We start from the raw sequence: 16,629 nt of genomic DNA, 5'->3' as shown, positions 1-16,629 counted from the left end.
CACCACAGTTCAAAAGCATCAATTCTTCAGTGCTCTGCTTTCTTTATAGTCCAACTCTCACATCCATACATGACCACTGGAAAAACCATAACTTTGACTAGACGGACCTTTGTTGGCAAAGTAACGTCTCTGCTTTTTAATGTGCTGTCTAGGTTGGTCGTAGCTTTTCTTCCAAGGAGTAAGCGTCTTTTAATTTCATGGCTGCAGTCACCATCCCCAGTGATGGACCCTCACGGCCCTTCTCTAAGTTTTCTGTGCACAGGGTGTTCCATCAACTCGCAGAGGCCTTCATGTTCTATTGTGGTTTAGTTTTTAAATGATGTCTGACTCTGTGACCCCATGGACTGTAGCCCACCAGGCTTCTCTGTCCATGGGATTTCCCAGGCTAGAGTACTGGAGTGAGTTCCTATATCTTTCTCCAGAGGATCTGCCCGACCCAGGGACTGAACCTGTGTCTCCTCCATTGGCTGAATTTGGACTCTCTACCGCTGAGCCACCAGGGAAGTCCTCATGTTCTATAGGACTCCCTAATTTTTCTTTCATCCAAAATGAAAACACATCCTTAGCTCACCAGCCATCCCTTTTCTATGACTTCTTTCCTGACATTTCTGTTCTAATTTTCTTCTTTGACTACAAAACACAGTTTTCTGTTTCAAAAGTAAGAAACCATAGATGCTATATTCCTAAATTTTCTATGTACCTTTATCTTTGAAGGAAAGATTAGCCTAGAATGAAAACTCTTGAGTCACATTCAACTTTCTTCCAATTTTTACATATATTGCTTTACTTGAAATCTAGTCTTAAGTGCTCCATTGTTTTGCTTTATTTTTCTTTTTTTCTTTTCAAAACTCCTCCATAATTTGTTTGGCTGAATCCAGCCAGTAATTAGTCTTGTTTTGTGCTTGTAGAAGACACTCCTGGTGTTTATTCTATTGCTTGAGATTTTCATTTTGAGGAATGTCTGTCTGTTTTCTTCATTTCTAATTGAATATAATACTCTTGATTCATATTTTCTTTTTCTCAGAATATTTCAGACTACATTTCACAGATTTATGCAGTCAGAGAGTATTCTAGAACCACCTTTATTTTTCCACTTGTAGATTTTTTTTTCTCCTGAGCACCTGAATATTTCTTTATTATTGTAATTTAAAATCTTAACCTGACTACATTCAGTGTTCATTTATTCTGAGTTAATATTGCTCAAGAATGATGTAATTTGAAATGTACAGACTCTATTCTTCCTTTATCTCAGGGAAGTCATTCCAGGTATCTTTGCCTGTCCAGCCCAGACCACCAAGTCCTATCAATATGATTTCTATTTCCTAGCCTGGTATATTTTAATCATTCTGTATTAGCTTGATTCATTTTAAAACATTTTCTTTCAAGTCAAGTCACATCTGCTTTACTAAAAGTGAAAGTCGCTCAGTCGTGTCCCCATGGGACACAATGTGACCCCAAGGACTATGCAGTCCATGGAATTCTCCAGGCCAGAATACTGAAGTGGGTGGCCTTTCCCTTCTCCAGGGGATCTTCCCAACCCAGGGATCAAACTTAGGTCTCCTGCATTGCAGGCAGATTCTTTACCAGCTGAGCCACAGGGGAAACCCAAGAATACTGGAGTGGGTAGCCTATCCCTTCTCCAGTGGATCTTCCTGATTCGGGGATCAAACTGGGGTCTCCTGCACTGCAGGCAGATTCTTTACCAACTGTGCTATAAGGGAAGCCCTGGTAGCTCCCCTGATTAGCAAATAATACCAGCAAGTGAGATGAGCTGTGAAAATGTCTGTAATGTTCACATCAAGTAACAGATTTTATATCTGCATCATGAACAATTAGAAATCAATCTCAATGTTATCAGAGCCCAAGCACAGAGATAAGCAAAGTACATTCATTATAGAGAAGCGAGTCTAAGTCAGTAATCATCACTATTTCCTGTAGAAGGGCACTTCTTAAGTATGGACCAGAAATGCCTGGCATTGAGTTGACCTGGGAACCTAGTAAAAACACCCCCATCTCTGTACTGAATCAAGATCTCATGTGGTTGGGCTCAGGAACCTGCATTTCACCTGTCCTCCAGGTGAGTCTTATCCATGCCCTCACTGAACAAACAGTATTCCAAAACAGTGCCCCAGAAATAAGGGCTTGAATTAAGGGAATAAACAGTCATGGAAAAAATAAAATAAATGGTTAGCAGAGGTGGCAGAGGGCTCAGCATTATAGAATGTGGTACCTGAACAAGGGGCTTCCCAGGTGGCTCAGTGGTAAAGAATCCACCTGCTAATGCAGGAGACCCAGGTTCGATCCCTGAGTCAGGAAGATTCCCCTGGAGACGGAAATGGCAACCCACTCCAGTATTCTTGCCTGGAAAGTCCCATGGACAGAGGAGCCTGGTGGGCTACAGAGGACTCTGGTGGGCTACAGTCTATGGGGTCACAAAGAGTCAGACATGACTGAGCACCTGAGCACATACACACATTTTAACAAGAGTGACAGCATGTTGGAGGAGCAAATCTGTAGATATTGGAATTGAGGCCCAGTCAGAAAAAGCAATACATTTCTCCCTAGAGAGGACAGTAGAAACTCTGAAACAGAATGGTATTTGCAGGGTTGGAACAGAGAATGAGAACAGCCATAGCTAAGAGCAAGAAAGATAGCCTCACATGAGGGGCAGGAAGATACACAGAGCTAGCAAAGGCATGTCACAGAGGGAGGACACAGGCCCGAAAAGACGGGGGTTCCCAAAATCAAGATGCCCAGAATCCACGGATGGTCAACATGATGCTCATTCTGTCCTTGGAGAGAGGAACTCAGCAGCTGTTTGGTTGTAAGACTCAGTCATTCATAAAACACCACTCTTAAATATTCTAAAGGCAACATGGCCATGTTGCCTCCTGTTCTGAGAAGATCTGCAAAATATCCTCACAGTCATGAGCCAGAGAATGTGTCTCACCCTGGCTAGATTTTGGATAAGACAAAGATGGGAGTAGCAAAGATTCAGCCCCAGAAGGTGTACAGGAAAAGCTGTTGGTCTCAGTGCAGTGCTGGCCAGCAGGGACAATATCATTCGAGCTGCAAGAAGCACCATGAGCTGCACAATTAACAAAGGCCTATTTCACTTTGATTTTTAGATAGTACTGAGAAATAGAAGTAACCGACTTTCAAATGACCACGGGCAGGGTTTCTCCAATTTGTGCTTATTCAAGTAAACCCCAGGTAAAGGAAGAAAAATTACCAAATCTGATTGCTAAACCCAAAATACCCAACTGACCCTACTAGCGAGTTAGGAAGTAGTTCAGCTTCATATTCACTGGCTGTGAATGGTAATTATGCCAATGCTGTATCAGCTGTGCTGTGCTTAGTCCCTCAGTCATGTCTGACTCTTGGTGACCCCATGGACTGTATAGCCCACCAGGCTCCTCTGTCCATGGGGATTCTCCAGGCAAGAACATTAGAGTGGGTTGCCATGCCCTCCTCTAGGGATCTTCCCAACCCAGGGACTGAACCCAGGTCTTCCACATTGCAGGTGGATTCTTTACCAGCTGAGCCACAAGGGAAGCCCAAGAATACTGGACTGGGGAGATTATCCCTTCTCCAGCAGATCTCCCCGACCCAGGAATCGAACCACGGTCTCCTGCATTGCAGGTGAGCTACCAGGGAAGCCCTGTATCAGCTGAGTCCTTCTTAATGTCTGGATGATGTACAGCATATGGACAGTAAGGTCCTGCCATGTCTGCTCAGTATCAGCTCTACCATCAAATGTATCCAAGGTTTGCCTTGATGTCATCTATTGGCTGTGTGCATGCTAAGTTACTTCAATCATGTCTGACTCCTGGCAACTCTATGGGCTGTAGCCCGCCAGGCTCCTCTGTCTGTGGGATTCTCCAGGCAAGAATACTGGAGTGGGTCGCCATGCCCTTCTCTAGGGGAATCTTCCCAACCCAGGGATCAAACCTTGCTTTTCTGATTCGTCTGCATTGGCAGGTGAGTTCTTTACCACTAGTACCACCTGGGAGGCCCATCCACACTATAAATAAAAGCCCACATAAACATCAGCCTTCTGAATTCTAAAAGTCCAATTCTGCCATCTTCGATATCCCTACTTGTCAGAAATGGTTCAGCTCTTAGCAGGTTTAGTTAAAACAGGCTGGCATTTTTGGATATTCCTTCTAATATTCTATTTGTACGTTTCAATGCCTTGAAAATAAAGAAGAAAGCTATCTGCTGGATCATTTCAAATGACATCCTTTTAAAGCTAAATTGTATTCTGAATTAAAACTTGCAAAAGAAGATAGCACCTTCAAAATGTATTCAGCAGTGCTAGAAGAGATAAATGAAAAGACCCAGAACCTGGTTGAGACATGAAATTTATAATTTAAGAGTCCCTAAAGTTAGAATCACCCAGCTAGTCTAAACAACTTAAATACTATCCATGTATCCAGATGCTAGGAGAACTCTGCATGTCTGCCCTTAGGCCCTGAGCAAGGTCGGGAGCAGGGCTCTTTCTGTATTCATGGCCATTTCTCTGCTGGAAGGGGCCTTCATCTACGGCAATCCCCACTTCCCCTTGAGTTTAACAAACAACCTGACTAGTGTGTCATGGAAACTACAGAAGAGTTCTATGTATGGCGTCTTCTCCCAGAGCCCATCCTGTGATTGGCATTAGTAACATCTTGCTCTACTATGAATGAATTTATCAATAAGCAGTAGATTATATCAAAAGCAAGAGAACCAGGTCTGTAGAAAAGAAAAGTTAGTCTCTAGAGGATGTATTTGCTGAATGGCTTGTCATCTATCATGATTGGAATTAGAACCCCAAACCAGGATGGACCTAGAAATGATCATACTAAGCAAAGCAGGTCAGACAGAGAAAGACAAATACCATATGATACCACTTATAGGTCTTCCCTTATAGCTCAGATGTTAAAGAATCTGCCTGCAATGCAGGGGACCGGGGTTTGATCCCTGGGTCATGAAGATCCCCTGGAGAAGGAAATGGCAACCCACTCCAGTATTCTTGGCTGGAGAATCCCATGGACAGAGGAACCTGATGAGCTATAGTCCATGAGATCACAAAGAGTTAGACACAACTAAGCAACTAACACAGACACAGACAGAGAGTTAGGTGGAATCTAAAACACAACACAAATGAAATGAAACAGAATTTACAAGACAGAAATGGGCTCACACAGAAAACAGACATAGTTGCAAGGAGAATAGGGGAAGGAAGGACTAGGAGTTTGGGATTAACAGATGCAAACTAGTAGGTATAGGATGGATAAACAACAAGGTCCTGCTGTAGAGCACCGGGAACTACATTCAATATCCCGTCATAAACCATGATGGAAAAGAATACGAAAAAGAATAATACACAGATGCACGCATAAGTGAATCACTTTGCTATACAGCTAAAATTGATGCTATACTTCAATAAAATTAAAAAGAGAGAAATTAGGAACTGCTTTTCCAATTAGAGTTATAACTAATAGACTGAAAACAGATGATTAAATTACTTCAAAAAGGGTGATGAAGATAAGACAGCACTTTGATGCTTGGAGGAAAGAAGGCAGGCCCAAAGCATGGCACCGAGGTCACACACGAAATCAGAAGCCGACAGAACACTCAGCAGAGGAGGGCGGGCTCCTACCTGTGGCCAGGTAGATGATGTGGACGAGGGCGTCCCGGGCCTGCACCACATCCACGGCCACGTGGGAGAAGCGGCTGCTGTCCTCCATGAAGGCGGGCACGGGGCTCACCGGCTGCACCACTTCGTGCATCAGGATGAACTTCTGCGCGTCCTGCAGGTTCCTCTCCGTGAGGTTCATGTACACACCCTGGTCCACGGTGCCGCACTGCAGAGGGAGAGAGGCTGTTACCAGGCCCGGCCACCTGCACACCCAGGGCCGCTCCAGCCAGCCTGGCTGGGGGGGCGACTGGCAATCTGAACATCTGCTGGTGCCAATGTGCCCCCTTCTCCAGTCCCCTTACTGCCCCCATTCTTGGTGTCTTTCCCAGTTTAGACCTGAGCTCATCGTATTTGGGGAGTCTTCTCAACTCTCATCCTAAATGAATGATCAGAACAAAATGAAGTGACATCAACAAAGCAGAAACAGACCCACAGACTTAGAGAAGGAACTTATGGTTACCAGGGGAAGGGTGAGGAGGGGATAGCTTGGGAGTTGGGAATCGACATGTATATCCTGCTATACTTAGAATGGATAACCAACAAGGACCTACTGTAGACCAGAGAGAAATCTGCTCAGTATTACGTAACAACCTAAATGGGAGAAGAATTTGAAAAAGAGTAGATCTATGTATAAGAATAACTGAGCAGGCTTCCCTGCTATCTCAGTGGTCTGCCTCGGGTTCAATCCCTGGGTCAGGAAGATACCCTTCAGAAGGAAATGGCAGCCCATTCCAGTATTGTGGCCTGGGAAATCACATGGACAGAGGACACCCATGGGGTCACAAAGAGTTGGATATGACTGAGCATGCAAACACATTGCCTTGCATTGTATAGCTGAATCACTCTGCTGTATAACTGAAACTATCACAACACTGTAAATCAACTATACTCCAGTGTAAAATAAAAAGTAAAAGTAAATCAATGATCAGAAGTTTAAAAAACATGAAGTAGGAGTCACTGCTAATTTGAATAGCATATGCATAACATCTCCTCGTCACCTCTAGAGTCCCCTAGGGAGTTGTCTGGCTAAATGCACACTGTCCAATCTGCCAGACACATCAGATTCCCAGGTGGAAAATTCAGCCATCAAATGCATGACGCAGATTTACTAGCTTTCTTTGGGATGGCAGGTCTATAAGCAAGACATGGATTCTACAGAGATAGATTTAGGTCATTTTAATCTGCAAACTATGCAATACTGTTCTGCTGTCTTTCACATAAGCTACACAACACTACGTTAGCTGTATTATTGTGCCCTTATTATCTGGGCTTCCCTGGTGGCTCTGATGGTAAAGAATCTGCCTGCAGTATGGGAGACCTAGGTTTGATCCCTGGGTCAGGAAGATCCCCTGGAGGAGGGAACGGCTACCCACTCCAGTACTGCTGCCTGGAGAATTCCACGAACGAAACACTCTGTTTGCCTTATTATCATGTGCTTATTATCTAACCCAAGCCAAAAGAAACAAAAACTCTGGTTAGAGTCAAGCATCGAATAAAAACATGGTGCAGGGCAGCAAAGCTTGCCACCCCAAACATCTCTCTGGCATGTGAACGATTTTCAGAGCAGAAAACAACGGAGGCCCAAAGGACTCAAGAAGAAACTGTGACCTTCCCCTAAACGCTTACAAAATTTAGATAGATGGCCTGTTCCTGGAATAGAGCTATTTCCAGAGATGTCTGCACTGAATAAGGGCAGACTGTAGTGGGGAAAACTCAGCAGGGCCCAGAGACCAGAGCCCACTCTGTGTCCAACAGTCTCTGCAGGCCCAGCAAACTCTTGTTTACCAAACATTTGCTTTTCTATGTGCAGGTCAATTGCCTTCCTCCTCTTTGAAGTCTCAAACCAGTACCAGCAACATGCTCTTTTATCTTTAGCTGAAGATGGTATTTAAGGTGAGGGTTTCTGCCATCAGGGGGAGTTACTCAGTTTTCCTGGGTCCCTCTCCTGTGTATGTGTTATTAAACTTGTGCTGGATTTTCTCGTGTTAACCTGTCTCATGCCAATTTAATTCTTGGACTGGTTGGAAGAAGCTAGAAGGGCAGAGGAAACTTTCTTCCTCCCTGACAATGATGAATTTTTAAGAATAGGGGGGCATAAGGAACTAAAGGATGTGAGAGAGGAAGGTGATGAAGAGAGAGAAAAGGAAGAAACCAGAAGGAAACAGGAAGGAAAGAAGTGGACTTTTCAGGTAGAAATACCATGCAGAGGACTCTGGGACTAAAGCAGGGAAAAAAAAAAAAAATCCAAGCCTGGAAACTGCGGAGAATTAAATTCAGAGCTGCACTGTGCAAAGGCTGGCAGGTGTCGTGGAGGATGGTTTTGGACAGGGACGAGGTTAAAAGAGGGGTGGGAAAGCAAGCCAAGCTTTCCCAGGGCAGCGTACAGAATCAGAAAATTATCACCACGATTTCTCGTTTCTTTCATAAACTTTAAATCCTAGGTCCAATAAAGGCTGATCCCCGGCAGAACTTCATAGAGGCAGGGTTGATGGAAATGAATTTCCCTGTCCATTCCATCTGAAAAACAACCTTTATAACATGTCGTTTCTAATACGTGGTTTTATAATAGGTTAGAGGTGCAAAAGTAGATGATGGAAATGGCTTGTGAAAAATTGAGGATATTTTTGTAGCACTTGATAAAATAGCCTACATGCCCCCAAAGGATAGGCTGATGGTATATTTAAAGAATCTTGGAGCAAAATGGATGCCAAGACCAGTCCAAAGCTTAGTTTAAATGCTGCATCTTTGCAGAGGTGCCCCTGGTACCAGGTGGCGGAAGGGTCGGGTGAAGGTGAAGGGTCAGTTCTGTGGCCCAGGGACCATGCGGCCTCAGGTGAGTCCCTGCCTAGCAGTCCTTGTCTCTTTATCTATAAAGTGGCTCAAAAACACTTCTGCTCCCTTCAGAAGTCTGCTGTGAGGCTTGTAAACGCCAAGGAGCCAGGCCGTGCGCCTGGCACAGAGAAGCCATTCAAACAATGGTATAAATGGTCCATGGGTCTGCCTCACAGCAGGGCAGCAATTCTATGGTCCATTGAGCTGCAGGGGCCAGAGGGAAGGAATGAATAAGTGAAGGAGGAAGGAATCAACGAGTGAACACACAGCAGTTGTGCTGGGGCAGGGGGTGCAGAGCCAGGGGATTTTATATAATTACCATATTTAACAATGACACGTGGAGGGCAGAGACACTGCCCGTTAACAACAGTGTCACAAAACGGTCTGAAGTCTGTCCAGGCGAGTTCTAGTTCTGACAGTGGCCAGGTCTGGCTGTTTTCTCTTCCTGAAATCAGCAGCAATTCTTAAGTCACAGGAGGCAAGGAGCAGTCTGCCTGGGGGATGGAGTTTTCCATCCAGGTTTTGTTTTCTCCACACAGTGCTTTTAAAATTGACATCATAAAACCCGGGAGGCATAATATGAAACTGAGGACCTCTGGCTGCTGTTGAGGAGTCTGGGGACCTGGGAGACTCCAAGACCTGGGGGCGGGGCGGGGGGTGGGCGGTGCTGGGGCTGCAGAATGGAACCCCCCACTGCCACCTGTCTTTTTCATGATGGCTACCCTAACCCTAGGCTGCAACCTGAATTTTCACTGTGATACTGCGATTTGTAATAAGAAACGTATAGTTAGTTTTCATCCCTGTTCTGTCACAGAGCTCCTAAAACCCCTGACACTTCCTAAGTGAAGAGAACAATAAAGGCGTCTTTTGTTAAGTCACTGAGGTGACCTCTGGACCTCACTGAAGGGTGGGAATGCTGCCTGCCAGAGCTGCCATCCCTGTGGTCAGAGGGTTGGAACTTTTGGTCCCACTGCACTGAACTCCAGGAAGGAGAAAGATGCTGGAGGTTGAATCCATCACCAATGGCCAGATGATTTAATCAACCTGCTTAAGTGAAAAACACTCATAAAGCCCCAAAGGATGGAGCGTTCAGACCCTCCAGGTTGGTGACCACGTGGAGATTCAGCAAGCATGCTCAGCTCAGAAAGAGCTCCATGCTCTTTACTCAAACCTTTCCCTACTCTCCCTGTGCACCTCTTCCATCTGAATGTTCCTGAGCTATGTCCTTTACAAGAAAGCTTATTTTCTTGGACTCCCAAATCACTGCAGACAGTGATTGCCTGAAATCAAAAGATGCCTGCTTCTTGGAGGGAAAGCTATGACAAATCTAGACAATGTATTAACAAGTGGAGATATCACTTGCAGATAAAGGTCCATATAGTCAAAGCTACGGTTTTTCCAGTAGTCATGTATAGACCTGAGAGTTGGACCATAAAGAAGGCTGAGTGCTGAAGAATTGATGCTTTCAAACTGTGGTGTTGAAGAAGACTCTTGTGAGTCCCTTGGACTGCAAGGAGATCAAACCAGTCAATCCTAAAGGAAATCAATCCTGAATATTTATTGGAAGGACTGACACTGAAGCTCCAATGTTTTGACCATCTGATGGGAAGAGCCAACTCATTGGAAAAGACCCTGATGCTGGGATAGATTGAAGGTAGGAGAAGAAGGGGGCGGCAGAGGATGAAACGGTTGGATGGCATCACTGGCTCAATGGACACGAATTTGAGCAAAGTCCAGGAAATGGAGAAGGACAGGTGAGCCTGGTGTGCTGCAGTCCATGAAGTCACAAAGAGTTGGACATGACTTAGTGATTGAACAACAACGACACTCTCACAAGTAAAATGTTTGAGTTCTATGAGCCTCTCTAGATGATTAACAAACCTAAGGAGGGGATCCACCTATAGCCCAGGTCGGAAGCAAGTGTGACAACCTGGACTGGAGACTGGTGTTGGAAGCGAGGGTCAAGGGGAGAGTCTTGCAGGACCAAGTCTATCAACCATGAGATCTGATGCTATCTCTGGGTAAACAGTGTCAGAATTGAGTTGAATTGTTGGACATCTGGCTTGGTGTTGGAGGGAAAAAAGCTGCTTTGTGGTGAGGGGGGAAAAAGGCAGAGGTTGGAATCGATCAGCAGTATCATTAGCCAAGAACTGGTTGAAACTATACAGTGTCTTGGTTTTCTAGCCAACTTATAATGAAAATCTCACCCGAGGATTCTTTTTCAAATATTTTGAATTCTATTTAAATTTATACCATATATTTATTGGATCATAAGTAATCCACCTAGCTCTCTAACGGGCTGCAAATTCTCTCACCATGCCTTACACATGGGGCTCCTGCAGTGTTGGTGTGACACCCCAGGGACTCTGAGCAAGAGGAAAACATTAAAAATAGTAAAAACACAGCCATCGTCCTCCTGCGGCTTACAATCCATAGTCTTTGTCTTGCTAACACCTCTGAGAGTAATACATCTATACTTCTACTAATTCTTAAAACAATAATATTTGCATTCTTGTTTATTTTTTCCAAGGATGACAGATCCATCCTAGCCCTAGCCTGCCGGCCCTTGGTAGGTACGTCCACGATCACCGAGGCACACGCGGAGAGTGCTTGACTTTGATGGTACCCTTCCTCCTGTTTTGTTGTAAATGCCAATGGAGTACTGAAGGATGCTGATGACTTGGCCAGGTCCCATCATCTGGTCCTCCAGCAGTGGCCTGCTCATCTGCTCGACCACTTTTGAGGGTCTGTTATCCATTTCGGCTCCATCAATTTGGTTGCTGGTAATCAAAACTGCACAGAAATTTCTAGAGTCTGTCCCAGTGCAGCTGTACCACTGGGTCTGGACAATGCTTTCTGTAAGTGACTGAAGCTTTTCCTAGTGAGGCCCAGAGTCTACGTGGCTTTGGGGACTGCAGCTCTAACAGGGACGACTATCATAGCACCACCTGCGGTGGTTTCTAGATTGCAACTGATAAAAATTAATAGTGTTACATTTTGTTACTATCTTCAATAGAGAATTTTGTATCAAATCTTGCAAAATTAGGCATTGTGCAGCCTACCCCATTCTTCTTGAATCTGAGTCATGTATCTGATCTTCTAATTAATTAGCTATTTCTAGTACACTCGTGCTTAGTTGCTCAGTGGTGTCTAACTCTCTGTCACCCCATGGACTGTAGCCGGTCCAGCTTCTCTGTCCATGGGGTTCTCCAGACAATAATACCAGAGTGGGTTGCCATCCCCTTCTCCAGGGGATGTTCCCAACCCAGGGATCAAACCCATCTCCTGCAATGCAGGTGGATTCTTTACTGTCTGAGCTACCAAGGAAGCCTTCTAGTACATATGCACTGCATAAAATTCCAAATCTTAGTAGGCAAACAATAATTTAAAATATCTAACTGCATGTAACCATTGGTTTTTGCAAATATAAGGCCCTTTATACACAGTTAGTGGATGGACCCTTAATTCACAACATATCCCACCCCCCCCCATGCCAGTGTGTGTGGTTCCTTAAAAGTCAGTCAGGTTGCCTTAAGTTAGCATGGTTATCAAACATGGTAAACCAAAAGAAAATATTCGATACTCATGTATATCAGGACTTATGCAAAGAATCACCATAATCTAAACTTTAGTCCTATGCAAATCTTAAATACCACCCAAGGAAGACAAGCTCAGTGGAGTAGGCTCCCTGCCTGAAATGCACACCACGTTCTGCAGGCTTCATTCATTACACCACACGGCCCGACTTCGTCTCATAAATGTGAGTAAGCCCTTTAGTGTGACACTGGCATTATAAAACCAGATGCCTGTGGCCTCAGGAAATGAGGGGATTTGCTTTGTGCTACAAATGTATCCAGACAAAGGGGCTAAAAGCTATCCACTGCCCAGAGGTGGTAAGGCATCACAGAGTTTATTAAGTCACTGTTCACTGTGAAGACGCGTGCAGTTGAAATATCAAGACATTAAAAGAACCCTAAAATACCGTGAGCATCTTTGAAAATTTTTTTAAACTTTAGGATTTTACCATGGACTTTCTGAAAGGAAATGATATATTTCACCTTCATGGTTTTCCAGAGGGCCTTCTTAAACAGCTACATCACCCCAGGATCCAGGGATATGGGTGGGATTTAAATGCAGAGACTCAACAATGAGGCACAGGGAGTCCGTGTTCAGTTACTAATTACATAAATCATGTATGTCATCAGGAAACCTGACGACTTCATGTCTGGTTCCCACTAAACTGTTTGCTTGCCTGCATTTCTTTGTCTAGTACTGAACTTTCTTAGTAGGGAGACTTGAATAACAACTATAAACTTGATCATTCAGTTTCCTGACTTACAAGTGGGGCTAATGACACCCACTTTACAGAGCTGCTGAGATGAGAAAATATGACAAAGTCGATACAAACAAATAACCCTTAAATAGTTCCCCCTGTTGCTGTTGCTGCTGCTGCTAAGTTGCTTCAGTCCTGCCAGACTCTGTGCAACTCCATAGACGGCAGCCCACCAGGCTCCCCCATCCCTGGGATTCTCCATGCAAGGACACTGGAGTGGGTTGCCATTGCCTTCTTCAATGCATGAAAGTGAAAAGTGAAAGTGAAGTTCCTCAGTCGTGTCCAACTCTTAGTGACCCCATGGACTTCGGCCTGCCAGGCTCCTCCGCCCATGGGATTTTCCAGGCAAGAGTACTGGAGTGGGTTGCCATTGCCTTCTCCAGTCCGCCTTGTTATGGGATGCTATATCATTTTCCCAAGTAAAGCAGTGAATGGTAAAGTGGACATGTAAGCCCATCTCTATTCTCAGTGTCATGATCTTTATAAAAAAATTTCAAAACAATTAGAATTGAATGATTCTTGTCAAAGTACAAGTAAAATGTAAAATAATTGAACTTTTCCACATTCTCAGTTTTCTCAAAAGCCAGAGGTTTTATGTGTTGGGTTGACAAACCAACCAGAATTTGGAGGTCTGAATACACAACTTGAGTCTAACACTGACTAGGTATGAAGACTAAAGTTCCTCTGGTTGGAAGAGGTTGAGGCTCTGAATCTGAGGACTGGGCCTGAGAGCCCAGCTCAGCCACTAAGGGGCCCGTATCCTTGTCCTGATGACATACTCTGAGGCTCAACACCCTTCTCTGTCAGAGGGAGCTGTTACCAATCATCGCACAGTTGCCAGAAGGTGGCAAGATACATAGAAGCATTGAGCCCAGTGTCTGGAACTTGGCATTCCTAAAAATTACACCCACAATGATGATGGTGAAGATCCTAAGACAGTTCTTCTCAGAAGAAAGGAGCTCCAGGGAAATCTGCTGGTACGCATGAATGTCTGAGTCTCCCTAAAATTCATATGTTGAAATCCTAACCCTCAAAGTGGCTGTATTAGGAGCTGGAGCCGCTAAGGAAGTGACTGAGGTTAAATGAGGTCATAAGGGTGCGGCCTGATCTCATAGGGTTAGTGTCACTTCATGCTCACCTAGGAAAAGCCACATGAGGACATGGTGAGAAGCTGGCCATCTACAAACTAGGAAGGGAGTACACTCTAGAAACTGAATGGGCCAGAACCTTGATCATGGACTTTAGCCTCCAGAATTGTGAGAAAAGAAATTTCCAGTCTGTGGCATTTTGTTACAGCAGCCGGAGCTGACTAACACACCTGCTGACCGCCTAAACAGTAGAGGCTTTCGTCCCTTTTGGTTTCAGCTCCCTCTCAACATGGGTAGATGAGAGCAGATGATGTCAGAGCCCCTGACAGCTTGAACACGCGGCATTTGGTGCCTTATACACAAATGGCCTCCATCTGCTCCTGTTTTCTCCACAGCCGCCCCATCACATCCCATTCACCCCAACAGGAAATCTCACCGCATACCCAATTAGAGCTCAATTCTGTTTGTGCATCCCCACTGCTCTGTGTCCTGGACCACGTTCATTACAGCATCATTCATTAGGAGTCAGAGCTCCTGGGGACACAGAGCCCACCATCATTAGTACTAATTGAAGCTGGATTCCCAACCTGCTGCATTGTGCTGGCCTTTTGCAGTCCAAGCTCAGGCGTCCCAGCTGACAAAAGACCCTTTGAAGGCCGGGCGCCTCAGGACACAAAAGGCCGTGGTCTATTTACATGAGACAAGCTGAGTGAGGGACTGTCCCACAGGGGGTTGGGGGTGGGGCAGCTCACAGCTGCACTGTGCGAGCACCAGGGTTTCAGTGGCCCCAGCCTGTCTGTCTGCACAAGGTTTCTGCCTGCTATCTGGGTGAGCAGCGGGAATGACTGAAGGAGTGGTCCTTTGTCCCCGGAATTACCTGGAAGTTGGGGTTGGGGTTGGGATACGGCAGCCAGGCGGACCGAGAGTTCTCCTGGTACTTGAAGGGCCCGTTAAAGGCCTGAGAGATGGCGCTGAGGTTGAAGACGCACACGGCCGAGGCGGCGATGCTGTTCCTGGGGAGGTGAGGAAGAAAGAGGAGAAGACGGGTCAGAGAGCACCCTCGAAGGTGAGCTCTGCTCCCCACGACAGATTCTTGGTGCCCAGGAAACACCTTCTAGGGGAACACTCAAGATCAGCAGGAATAAACACCCTACAGATGAGGCTGAAGCAGTGATGGTGCTCCTCTGGGTTTTTTTTTTTTCCTCCAACATTTCATTCTAGAAACAACAGTATTTAGCAGTTATGTTGCTTGTAATCCCATGGACAGGATGGAGTCCGCACCCAGCTGGGGCAGAAATGATAGAAGCTTTTGAGGAGCTGTATGTTATACCTTTAAAATTCCTGGAGGAAAAAATAAATAAATAAAATTCCTGGAGGAAACAGAGTTCCTCCTCCAGGGCATGGGCCTCCCATCACCTGGCAAGGTTCTCTCCCCACACTCTAATCTGGGCACTTTAGCTGGCAGTGGGGTGAGCTGCTGCTGCTTCTGTCTGTAAAAGCCCCAAATAGTTGTGAGTATTTGTCATCTTTTAAAAATAAACAACTGAAAGCATTTTGCAACAAGTGCCTGTTAGAGATCCTTCGCGTATATGTACATGTATATGTGAAAAGTATTTTAAAGTCAAAGGGTCAAAGACAAATATTTGGCAGAGCACTGACATAGGACCTCTTGAAGCTTTAATTCAGAATTCAGTCTTTGCAGGACTGAAGGCTGTCAATGCGAGGCTCTCGGAGTCCAAGGCCCTTTTACTAAGTAGAAAAAAGCAATATTTTTTTTTTTTTTGGTTAAGTAAATCTACATTATGAGCTCAGCTATGGTTTTAAAATTTCATGTTTATGCTATTAGCCAATAGTATGTCTACTTATCAACTGTATTTCCTAAGGCAAAGAAAAAGCAAGAAACTATAAAATGTGAATGTCTACTTTATCCTTGGTTCATCTGAAAAACACAAATAGGTGGTAGATATCGACAAACTCCAACTCATCTAAGCTTCTTAAGGGAGGGGACATTCACTGACCAAATGAGGTTGAGACAACTGCTCCAAATCACCCAGCTACTAAATGGGGGAGTTGGACTGAACCTCCAGGTAGGTTGGCACCAAAATGGAAATTTTGAATTCTTGGTGACAGCTCTGTGTGGAGAGTAACAAAAGACACCCCGTGGAAGGTTGGAGGCTTGAGAGCAGGTATACCTGTTCCCTCTGGAAGCCCCAGAGAAGAGAGTCTGGAGGGAAGACTCACCCCCACTTCTGGCGGATAAAATGATAAACAATAAATGTGAACTCATTACTAATTTTACTCTTTGCATATTACCCTTGGAAAACAAGAAGATAAGTCAAAAATGTCTAAGGTAGAATTAGCCTTTGGACGTGTGAGTGGACTTCAGCAAGAACAAGACAAGTATGTTAGAATGAGGACGGCAGCCGGACCCCCAGGAGGGATACCACCCGGGGACCAGGTGACCACTCCTCAGTCCTGGCACAGCGACAGCGAGGGGCTCACTTCTCCAAGCCCTCTGCTAAGTGCCTGACAGGGACCTTCTTGTTGATCACAGGGAAACTCTAGTTCCTGAGGCCAGCCTGACTTCACAGACATACGGACAAAGGTACAGGGAGGTGCCTGAGTCCACATCACAGGCTGAGGGGAAAGAAACCAGAACCAACCTAGATAGCATATTCAAAAGAAGAGACATT

The 16,629-nt window shown here is 45.1% G+C and overlaps 1 protein-coding gene across 3 annotated transcripts in view; it reads right to left on the bottom strand.

Annotated features, from left to right (window-relative positions):
- The window catches only part of SEMA5A (semaphorin 5A), a 565,637-nt gene that overhangs the window by 152,258 nt on the left and 396,750 nt on the right, over window positions 1–16,629 (bottom strand). For all 3 annotated transcript variants that reach the window (XR_009731836.1, XM_061393884.1, XM_061393883.1), the window contains 2 exons: window positions 14,814–14,949; window positions 5,645–5,849 (listed from right to left, as the gene is read on the bottom strand). Coding sequence is in view for 2 of the 3 variants with exons in the window: in XM_061393884.1 (XP_061249868.1) it covers window positions 5,645–5,849; window positions 14,814–14,949 (341 nt within the window). In the remaining variant the exon portion in view is untranslated. The remainder of the gene's footprint in view (window positions 1–5,644; window positions 5,850–14,813; window positions 14,950–16,629) is intronic.

The sequence above is a fragment of the Bos javanicus genome, chromosome 20 (assembly GCF_032452875.1).
Source record: "Bos javanicus breed banteng chromosome 20, ARS-OSU_banteng_1.0, whole genome shotgun sequence".
Classification (NCBI taxonomy): Eukaryota; Metazoa; Chordata; class Mammalia; order Artiodactyla; family Bovidae; genus Bos; species Bos javanicus.
Note: the sequence above shows the minus strand (reverse complement) of the source record. Positions and strands in the feature narration are given on the sequence as shown.